Raw genomic sequence first — 12,038 nt, forward strand, 5'->3', positions numbered from 1 at the left:
ATGGGAGGGGGGGGGGGGTCAGATATCTTATTTTAAAGGAGGTTTCCAAATTCTGATAACATCCCCCAACAGACCTGAACATCCACTTGGTCAAGGATGTGGTAATAAGGCTCTTGTCCCCAAATAGGCTCTTGTCCCCATCCTCATGTTAAAAGCATGTGGCCTTGTATGGTAAGGGAGGGGAGCTGCACACTTGGGACCTCTTCTTTTTCTGGCCAGTCAGGCTGCATCCCTGGGTATTGGTTTGGCATTATTTTTTTGGGGGAATCCTGTTCTATTTTTTTGTTTGCATGGGATCCTACTCAAAAATCATGCCAGACCTTTATCAAGGTTTATGTACAGCTTTCCTTTGTTTATCAGCCTGTACGGAAAAAGATGATGATGTTGACGGAATAAATGGTTACATACAGTAGACTGTGACTACTTCAATAAAAATAAAATATTCTAAAGTAATTATCTTTTAGTGCAGTACAGAATATAGCAGCCAGACAGATCATGACCTTGGCTGTCAAACCTATAGCAGGTCCCTGAAATTCCATTCACTAATGTACATCAGGAAAGGACTCTAGGTGGTTCCTTGTACAAATTAACCTTAACAGGCCAAGGACAAAAGGATGGACTTGGGTATTTGCAGGACATGTTACAGAACGTGTAGAAAGGTTGAGAGACCTCTGTCATCTTTTTATTGACTTTTGCATCTCCGTTGGGGAGATTCACTCTCTGTGTTTGCCCAAGTATGCATTATGACGGACAGAGAGTGATAGTAAAATCCAAAATTTTACAATTGCCAATGAAACAGAAGGTGGGGGATCTTTTGATGAACTCATTTGTAGCCATCTCTTTGTAAAGCTTTAATTTGACTAGTTGTTGCATCTCTGGAAATGTAAGTGGAAGGCAATCTCCCAATATTTTAAGACTTTGCAAAATTCACATTCGCATTCAAGGGTTTCAAAGTGATTCTAAAGTTTTCTTTTTTTTTTTTCAAAAATAACAAACATGTTATACTTGCAATGGTTTTTGCACAGAGCAGCCCTGATCCTCTTCTTCTCGGGATCCCACTGGAGCTCCTGACTTCTACCCCAATTGACCAGTGCCCCAAAAAGCTCTTCTGCCCTTCCCCACACTCTCTCCTCATTGGCTCACTGGTTTTGATTGACAGCAGTGGAGCCAATAGCTCCCCCTGCTGTGTCTCAGCCAATGAGGAGAGAGAGAGACCTGGGACAGCGGAGGTTCTCGTGCACATCTCTGGATTGAGAGGGAGTTCAGGTGAGTATAAGGGAAGGACTGTGGGGGGAACAGCACACAGAAGGTTTTTTGCCTTCAGCCTTTTTAACCACTTACATTTTTCCCTGCTTTATCCAAAACTAAAAAAAAAAAACACTTTGAAATGGAATTCAGCTATAAATATTGGTTCCTTCTGTTCCCATTCTGAGCTCTGCTATGTCTTTGTCTGCAAGTATCTCTTCCCTACTGCAGAGATCAGTCCTGCAGATAGGGAGTATTCAATATTTTCTTTGCAGGGAGACTTTTATTGTAACTTGTAAATTTAGAGACAGTCTCTTTATTTTATTTTTTGTGTGTTTGTGTGCTTGTGCCACAGGTTGACAGACATAGAGGGAGACTGGCATCAAGACGAGTATGATAATAATGATCCTGCACTTACCTACATCAAAGATGAAGAAACTGCTCCTGTCAACTACATTCTGGAGAGGCCTACTGAACATGACATTGCATCCATTGTCCTTACCTCATCAGGATCTCAAAGTTCTGGGTCAGGAAGCAGAAACTTTCATCCTTCATTGGAGAGTGTAAACCCATATAAAAAGGTGAGTTTACCGAAGGTGGTTGGCAGTGCTAACTGTGACAATACTCTCATTGATCTTAATTTGAAGACATGTGGTAGGAAAGCTGTTAACATAACCAGTACACAACCATAGACCAGTGGCTGATTTGTCAAGAAAGAGCAGCAGTGCAGGGAATTAAAGTGATTGTAAAGTCTCATTTTTTTTTCTATTAAAATAACAAACGTGTATACTTATCTGCTTTGTGCAGTTGGTTTTGCACAAGGCAGCACAGATCCTCCTCTTCTTGGGTCCCTGGCTGGAGCTCCTGGTCCTTCCCTCCTGTTGAGTGCCCCCACAGCAAGCAGCTTGCTATGGGGACACCCAAGCCGTGCCGCAGCTCGGTTTATCCATTAAGACATGGAGCTGTGGTTTGGCCCCATCCCTCTCTCCCATCATTGGCTGAGTTTGAATGACAACATCGGGAACCAATGTCGCCACTGCTTTGTCAATCGGCAGGGATGACCAAGGCATTTGTGAACATCGCAGGATTGAGAGGGGACTCAGGTAAATATTAGGGGGGCTGAGGGGAGGGGGGTGCTGCACATAGAAGGCTTTTTATCTTAATGCATAGAATGCATTAGGATTAGGGATGATCGAACGGTTCGGGTCGACCATCGGTTTGACCCGAACATTGACTGTTTGAAATTCGGCAATCAGAACCAAAATGCAATGGGACAGGAACTGGGCTTTAAAAGCCAGTGATTGGACCAGAAACATTAGTAAAAGCCAATTGAGGGGGCAGGAGGATGCTAGGAATGTGATTGGCGTGACTAGGGGGTCCAGAGGCCAATCAGTAGTGAATACGCCCCCCAGTATATAAGATAGCCCCGCCAAATCACTAGCACTGTAATACAGGGGCTGTGGAAGAGAGTGGAAGCAGTTCTGTTACTCATGCTGCAAAAGTGTCATTTAGCAATTATTAGTGTGAGGAAAGGGATATCTAGTGTAGTTAGGGTACTATATTCCACTATAGTTAGATTCAAAAATCTAGTTTCTGTAGGGAAAGTGTTAAGTGTCAGGGTGACTGTTGTGTAGTGTAGGGTGAACTGACTCTGACTGCTATGGCAGGATAACCAAACTCTTCCATGAAAGGGTGGCTGCCATAGAAAAAAGATCATTTGTATTAGAATTGCAGTAGAGCAGGGTAGTGGCTCCGCTACTTTTACACCTGTCCGTTTTTGTTTCAGGCGTTTATTGGGCATTTTTGTGGACGTCTTTAGAGGCAGGCATGACATCTGAACGTCTGTGTCGGGGTATATATACACACACATACACACATATAGGTGTGAAAGTAGCAGAACCCTATGCCTGCGCTAATTAAATTATTTGCAGGGATGTGGCTCTGCTCCTATCACACCTATATGTGTGTATGTGTATATATACATATATGTGTGTGTGTATATATACCCCTATACAGAAGTTCAAATGTCATGCCTGCCTCTAAAGACGCCCAAAAAATGCCCAATAAACGCCTGCAACAAAAACGCCCAGGTGTGTTTTTTCAGGCGTTTATTGGGCATTTTTTGGCGTCTTTGGAGGCAGGCATAACATCTGAAATTCTGTATAGTGGTATATATACACACACACACACATATATATATATATATATATACACATACACACATATAGGTGTGAAAGGAGCGGAACCCTATCCATGCAAATTATTTAATTAGCCTTGGATAGGATTTCGCTGCTTTCACACCTATATGTGTGTATGTGTATATATACATATATGTGTGTGTGTGTATATATACCCTTACACAGAAGTTGAAATGTCATGCCTGCCTCCAAAGACGCCCAAAAAATGCCCAATAAACGCCTGAAACAAAAACGCCCAAGTGTGAAAATAGCGGAGCCACATCCCTGCTCTACTAAAAATTCTAAGAAAAATTATCTTTTTTTCTGGTTCTGGACATGCTACAGAGCTGAAACTTCACAGGTACACTTTTTAGACCCCCCAGATACTAAATCAAAAGAAATCTAATTTTTTTTTTCAATATTTTTTTCAATAATTGGCTCTCTATCAAAAACGACAATTTTTAAGAACTTTATTTTTGTGTGATTAATAGTCCCTGGAGCATGAACCAGAACCCTAGGCACTTTTTAGGGGCATTTATTGGGTTTTAGGGCTTCAAAATTGTGTTTTTTGATTACCAAAGTTCGGGTCCTATTGACTTCAATGGGGTTCTGGAATCCGGACCCGAACTTTCGGGAAGTTCGAGTGTTCTGGTCGAACCAAACTTTTCCAAAGTTCGATCATCCCTAATTAGGATAACCAACCTTCTGTCTTTAGGATTGTGTATATGGGATTGTATGGTTGGGTTTTCAATATTGTCTTTTTTTTTGGTTGAACCAGATGGACTTGTGTCTTTTTTCAACCTGACTAACTATGTAACTATGCAACTTTAACATTTAACCTTCATTTTCCAGCTACATTTTTTCAGTAGCCGTTTAGTCTTTTTCAGCACATCAGATGTTGGGGCCTTAGTGCAAGTTCTAAGCCCACCTAGTGAGAGCTGGAAGGATACAATATGTTCTTCTAGTCAGTAAAAAAAAAAAAAAGTGGCTGGGCTATAGTAAAAATTCTTGGGGACACAACTCTACACTGATAAGAGAAAAGGAAACAAAAAAAAAAAGAATCTTGATGGTCCTGTGGGGTCTACAGTCAGCTCTCCTTCATTGCACCTTCCTAATGAAGCCCCCTTCCACCCCTAGACACCCATAGCAGTTACCTATTTTTCCCACACTCAGAGTGAAAGTTGTGGATGCCTTTAAGTTTAGCAAGGGATTTAAAAAGATCAGCAAATGGTTTGAAAAAAATCAGTGCAAGGAAACAAATTGGAGCAGATTTCAAGCAACTGCTAATTTGTCTGGGACTGGTCGACCCAACAAATCCAGCCCAACTGCTGATGGTTTGATGCTAACCCGCATAAAACCATGTAAAGATAAAGCCTTTTCTGTCCAAAAAGTACATTAGAGGGAGATTATAATTTGCCATTGAACATATAAGCAAACGCTAAACCCTCTTGAACAATGCGTTCACTTATCATTTAAGATAGAGTCACTTGGACACATAAACAGTAGACACGTTTGCCGCAAACCGAATATCATTTTTCAGGAGAAATATCTCATAACAACTGTAAAGCATTTTGTTTGCTGCTTTAGGGCCTGGGCAGCTCACAGTTATCAAGTCAGCTATACATTTTGCATCATATCAAACTGCACTTGATAGGAAAGTAAGAGTTTCTGTCTAAAAGTTGAAGTTAAACTGGAAATGAGTCTTTCAACATGATAATCTAAAACACACTAGCAAATCCACCAAGGAATAGTCCAAAAGAAGAAACGGAGGATTATTCACTGCCTTATTTAAAACTGATTTAATTCCCTTTGACATTTTGTAGAGGGATCTTGAAAATGGCAGTTTATGCAAGGAAACCCACAAACATGTTGTGACCAAAGGGATTTTGTATTGAAAAGTCAGTAACAAAGACTGGTAAGCAGTTATACCTAATGCCTGCAAGAGGTAATTTCTGCTACAGGGGGCAATATCAGCTTTTGATGCCAAGGGTGTACTCACTTTTTCCACAGTACACTATCACATCTTTCAATATTCTTGTTGGATAAATGAATGAAAAGGCACATTTTTGTGTTCTTTTTCAAATGCATCACCTTTATCTGTAGGCACTGTTTGAATAAAGATCTAAAGTTCATGTTCAAACATGTTGAAACAGTCATCAATTCCCAAGTCGTGTAATTCTTTCACATGACTGTATATTTTTGTTTAACGCACGTATTTTTTTATTTATTTTTTTTATTGCTGCAAACACTTTATAAAGGAAACCTTGCATATTGCCCCTAGTCCTTATCCTGATAGTGGAATACATGGTAGTCCTAACACAAAGAGTACAGCTCCAAACTCAGAAGATTTGGCACAAATAGTTTAAGGGTCAGCTTGTTCAAAAACCAGTATGGCCGCCTGTTCTGGATTGTAAAATATAATAGAGCAGTTGGCACAGCTCATAAGGTAAGAAAGGAAAAATATAGTTGTTGTAGTAGGTTGTAGGTGGTAGTTTGATGGTTTTCTTTAAGACAGAAAGTGGGGGAAAATTTCCCAAATGGACCAACAAAAGCCATAAGAACCTAACAAAGATTATACTCCTACTGAACCCCAAAACATATCTAAACATCGATCCACCAAAACCTGAGAATTCTGTTTTTGGTAGTTTGAACTATATACTAATTATTGGTGTATATTACTTGACATTGCATAGAGATGTTACTAGGATAGGGGCACATGACTCAGGTCTCCTTGCAAATCCCCCAGGACCAGGACTAAAGGCCTACATGGAACATGGTGATAGAAGGAGAGAGCTCATCACTCTGTTACCCTTTCACAGCCCAATCATAGGTTGGTTGTGGGGAGGTGACCTAGCTATGTTGCTCGCCTGCAGCAGAGAAAAGTCAAGTCACCAACTTGTGCTAGCATAGCTGTGTCAATTTTACGACTCAATGGGCAGAGCAAATAAACAGCTCCCACCTATGTATTTTGTGCATGTAGTTATTTGCCTAAAGTTCACAGAAATCTTAATTTGATAGAATATTAGCAATGAAAACCTGGATAAAAGTTATTTTTCACTAAACAGTAATGTTTCCTGCTTTACAGATAGTTACTCCAAGACCCCAACTGATTAACTAACCTTTACCTCGAGCATTACATCCTGTGACATCCTTGGTATCGGAATATCCTGAATTATGGATTGAGAGTTTTTGTTTAACAAGATAGAAAAAATCAAACAAAACACCAATATTCCTTTATGCACTGATCCAATACTCACCACATCAAAAATATGCCCTGTTAAGGTCAACGTGATTTTTATTTTTTTTGCTTTCTTAAAGTATATCTAAAGCCAAAATATTTTTCTGTCTCTTGTATGGTCACCCTCCTCATTTTTCCTAGTGACAATTGTAACTGGGACAGAACATGAGGGATAATCCAAACAGGAATAGAGGGCTAATATTCCAATAGCGGCACTTATGACAGTGACACTGTCTAACAGAGGATTTTTCTCCCTTTGGAGAGATCTCCTCTCAGTTCCTGTGGTGCCCCATAGGAAAACACTTAAAAAACGTCCTGCTATATCCAAAAAAAAAAAAAATTGAGCTTTAGATATTCTTTCATTGAAAAGTGGAGAAGAATGGAGTGGATAACCTTCAGCTATAAACTTTGTTATTTCACATGCATATAAAAGCAATATGCAAAAAGAAAGATAAAAAAACAAAATGTTTATGAATTTTTTTATTTGGTCGTAATATATAATAATTGACGTGGTAAATAATAAATACCTACTCAGCACTGTATAAGTATGAAAAAACAGACTGTGATTGCTAAAACACTTTTAAACGTAGTTATCAAGGCTGTACATAGGTAAAAAAGTTACAATTTACTGTATGTGAGAATAGCTATTACTTATCAGTTACTTTGTTAATTTATTAATTTATTAGGGAATATATTCACTTTGTAATGTATTTTATTACCATCAATGTATTTAAGCATTACAATGTAACATCAGTTAAAAAAAGCAATCTCCTTTAGGTAAAATATTTGCATTTTATGGATTTTATCTGCTTTTTAGAAAATGTGTAACTTTTTTGTTTTGAAGAAATGGATGTTGGTTTCACAATTTCTCTTCTTAGGTTGATATCTGAACAGGAGGATCTGTCTTCATTACAACCATCTAAGCAATGTTAATGTTTTATTGAGAGAAACTGTAGTGTCTTCATCCTTTTAAGGGTTACTTCATTTTTTCACAAGAAATGAAAGAGTGAACTAACTCATTACGCCTCCCCGCACCCCCAGTCCCTTGATTCTTATCTTCTGCCATCCATGCCAGCTGGAGTAGCAGTCTGCAGTACGCAGTCCGGAGGTTGTGTAGCATCATAACGCTCAAAATAGTGAGTGGGCATTGGTCAATACGGGCATGTGATCACTAGGGATCGACCGATTATCGGCAAAGCCAATATATCGGGGTATATCAGGGGCTGATATGAACTTTTTCCGATATATCGGAATCCGCCCCTGAGGTTACCGATATTGCTGATATTCCAGGAAAGTGTTGTACTGGAGTGACACCTGCAGCTAGAGGCATCACCCCGGTACTGGCATCCATAGCCGATGGTCGGCTGTCTTGTAATGACAACCGATGTGGCTGAGAAGAAGCTCGGCTTTCATTACAAGAAGTGGGAGGGGACAACCCCCCCTCCCGCCACCTTCCTCGGCTTGTCCGGGTCTCCCGTCCCACCCAGAGACCCGGGCATCCAACCTCCACGGCCGTCGAAGAGAAGACTCGATCAAAGCCGCATTCAGCTCTGATCGGGTCTCCATATAAAAACCCGGAAGTGATGTCATGACATCACTTTCAGGTGTTCGGCGCCAGATTAAAAAAAATGACAGCATTCAAAATAGCCAAACTTGGCTGTGTTGGATGCTTTTAAGTGCAGAGGAGAGGGTTAGGGTCTTTTAGACCCCCAGATCCCTCCACAACAGTACCTGTGATAAATAAAAAAAAAAAAAATTAAATGTACAAAAATATTGGCCAATATCGGCCAGTACCGATATCCGATGACCAAATATCGGTATCGGCACTTAAAAAACAATATTGGTCGATCACTAGTGACCACATTGACCAATGAGAATCTCTTCGGAACATCATCCCAGAAGAAATAAAGGTGTAAAAGAGATTGGCTATAAATTGTCGGGACTGCTACATCACCTAGAGTGAAAGATATTTATCCAAGGAGGTAAGTGTAGCGGGGGACCAGGGTGTGGGGAAGGTTGTGGTTGGTTTACCTTTTCATGTTTTCTGAAAAAGATTTTAGACAATAGCTCACCAAAAAATGTAATCACTTATTGCATGGAATGGCTAAAATGTAACATGTACTGAGTGTAAGCTTCTGGAATAAACAATGAGTCAATCAAAAAAGCAGGAATGAGACTTTTAGGGGAGTTCTGTACACCAACTGAAGTAACACTTTCAGATTGCCATATTGCAAGGCAGCAACACTGACAACTTTAGAAAATGATACCGACTACATATTGAAATTAAGAGGTCATATTTAATATTGTTAAAATTCCTTTAAGTACTGTATATAATTTTTTTTTAAAATGTTTTCTTTTAAATAAAATATTTGCTGATTTGTTGGTCAGCCAGTTTTTATTGTGTGGATTTTCTTTTTACTGCTGTAATACATTTTTTTATATATATATATATATATATATATATATATATATATATATATATATATATTTGAAATAAAGTTACAAAAAAATTGTTTGTTTGTAATTTGACTTGAGCACAAAATGAATTTCCTCTGCTGCTTTCCACACTGTTACTGTTAGCAGCCAACAAAAATATCCATCACAGTTGAATCCAGGTCACGGTGTTCTGAAGTCCCTTCCCGGTTACTACATCATGATTAGAGTTGAGCGGACACCTGGATGTCCGTGTTCGGCGGGTTCGGCCGAACTTTAAAAAAAAGTCCGGGTCCGTGTCCCGGACTTTTGCCGAACTTTTTCCGGACACCGAACCCCATGGAAGTCAATGGGGACCCGAACTTGCAGGCACTAAAATGGCTCTAAAACACCAAAGGAAAGGGCTAGAGTGCTGCAAATGGCAGCAAAGCGTAGTTAAGAGCATGGCAAGTGCTCTGCAAACAAATGTGGATAGGGAAATAACTTAAAACAACAAAAAAAAAACAGAAAAATAAAACAATGTTCTTCATCTCTGAAGGACAAGGCCCATATGGAGTAGGAGGGAGGTTGAGGTGGTGGTGGATGTGGCGGTGTCATAGGCGTGCGCACAGGGTGTGCCGGGTGTACCTGGGCACACCCTAATCACCTAGGGCACATTAGCATTATCGCTCTGTTTGCCAGTGAGGAGATGGGAAAGATCTCCCTCGGACCTGCTCTGCTCTATTTCACTTTGCCAGCAGGGAGAGTAATGTATCGGGGCCATGTACATGTAGGCAAACACATGCATGTGTATTTAAACTTTGGGGTGCACACCCTAATGCAATAGGCTGCGCACACCTATGGGCGGTGTAGGTGGAAGCGGCGGTGGAGGAGGACCAGGGCCGGATTAAGAGCATCATGGGCTTGGTGCTGAGGATTTTTAAGGGCCGTGCCTTGGCATGCACCCAGAGGAGGAAGGGTGCAGCCATGCATGCCTAATTCAACATGGGATGCTGTCTCTGAAGCCCATAAACACATCCATGCATCGGCAACTGTCCCTCCTTGTCCGGCCTTCATGCTGTGTGGGGAGGTTCTGATGGAGCTGCCTGGGGAAGCGAGCATAGAAGCCAGACTTCTGTGTTTACAAGTGACAGAAGAGCGGTAACAGTCAATATGGCCAACCCGGGGCCTATATAAAAGGTAGGGGTCTGGAGCTGCAGCTCCAATAGCCCCTACGTTAATCTGGCCCTGAGGAGGACGAGGTAGCCAACACTGCTTCTTTTCACAAATTTTAAATGCGGGTACACCCCAAAAGAGTGAGAAAGAGCAAAAATGGAACAATGGGTGGGTAAGGTCGGTATCCATCGCTATTCTGCACAAGGTACGGAAAAGTCCAGTGGGATCCATGCCTGGTTCATTTTAATGAACGTGAGCTTGTCCACATTGTCTCTGGACAGGCGGCTGCGCTTGTCTGTTATATAACGCCCCCAGCCGTGCTAAATACCCTTTCAGATAATACACTGGCTGCAGGGCACGCCAGCACCTCCAAGGCGTAAAGGGCAAGCTCAGGCCATGTGCCCAATTTGGAGACCCAGAAGTTGAAGGGGGCAGACCCGTCATTCACTACATGTAGGCGTGTGCACACATACTGCTCCACCATGTTGGTAAAATGCTGCCTCCTGCTAAGACGTTCCATCTGAGCTGCTGGTGCTGCTGTTTGTTGTGGCGTGCTGACAAAGCTTTTCCACATTTCGGCCATGCTAACCCTGCCTTCTGAGGTGCTGGCGGTGCCCTGGTTGCGTTGGCGACCTCTTCCTCCTCCTCCTCCTCTGCCTTGTGCTTCCACTGTGGCCCCACTGTCAGGTGGGAATGCCAGCAGCATGGCGTCTACCAGCGTGCGCTTGTACTCGCGCATCTTGCGATCGCGCTCCAGTGAGTGAATTAAGGACGGTACGTTGTCCTTGTAACGGGGATCCAGCAGCGTGGCCACCCAGTAATCAGCACAAGTTAGAATGTGGGCAACTCGGCGGTCGTTGTGGAGACACTGCAGCATGTAATCGCTCATGTGTGCCAGGCTGCCCAGAGGCAACGAAAAAGGCTGTCCTCTGTGGGAGGTGTATCGTCTGTGTCCTCTGTATCCCCCCAGCCACGCACCAGTGATGGCCATGAGCTGGCCTGGGTGCCACCCTGCTGTGAACATGGTTCCATCTCCTCCTCCAACTCCTCCTCCTCATCCTCCAGAACTGTGCCCCTGCTGGACAATTGTGTCCCTGTCGTTTGTGTGTGCAGGAACCCACCCTCGGAGCCCCTTGCGAATGACTGCCCTGAAAGCCTTGGAAATGTTACCTCCTCATCCTCCTCCTCCTCATCCTGTGCCACATCCTCTTCCATCATCGCCCGAATTGTTTTTTCAAGGAGGCATAGAAGTGGGATAGTTAAGCTGAGAACGGCGTCATCGGCACTGGCCATGTTGGTGGAGTACTCAAAACAGCGCAACAAGGCACACAGGTCTCGCATGGAGGCCCAGTTATTGGTGGTGAAGTGGTGCTGTTCCGCAGAGCGACTCACGCGTGCGTGCTGCAGCTGAAACTCCACTATGGCCTGCTGCTGCTCGCACAGTCTTTGCAGCATGTGCAAGGTGGAGTTCCACCTTGTGGGCACGTCACATATGAGGCGTTGAGCGGGAAGGCCGAAGTTACGCTGCAGCGCTGACAGGCGAGCAGTAGCAGGGTGAGAACGCCGAAAGTGCGCACAGACGGCCCGCACTTTCTGCAGCAGCTCTGACATATCGGGGTAGTTTTTAAGGAACCTCTGCACCACCAAATTCAGCACATGCGCCAGGCAAGGGATGTGCGTCAAACCGGCTAGGCCCAGAGCTGCTATGAGATTTCGCCCGTTATCGCACACCACCAGGCCGGGCTTGAGGCTCGCTGGCAGCAACCACTCATTTGTCTGCTGTTCCACGC

The 12,038-nt window shown here is 42.7% G+C and overlaps 1 protein-coding gene across 1 annotated transcript in view; it reads left to right on the forward strand.

Moving 5' to 3' along the window:
• Positions 1-96: 96 nt before the first annotated feature.
• The window catches only part of LOC309552845 (uncharacterized protein), a gene marked incomplete at both ends in the record, with an annotated part of 104,888 nt that continues 92,946 nt past the window's right edge, over positions 97-12,038 (forward strand). The window contains 2 exons of the mRNA XM_082253753.1: positions 97-101; positions 1,601-1,899. Coding sequence (XP_082109879.1) covers positions 97-101; positions 1,601-1,899 — 304 coding nt within the window. The remainder of the gene's footprint in view (positions 102-1,600; positions 1,900-12,038) is intronic.

The sequence above is a fragment of the Pelophylax lessonae genome, assembly GCF_965119305.1.
Source record: "Pelophylax lessonae genome assembly, chromosome: 4".
NCBI classification, from domain to species: domain Eukaryota; kingdom Metazoa; phylum Chordata; class Amphibia; order Anura; family Ranidae; genus Pelophylax; species Pelophylax lessonae.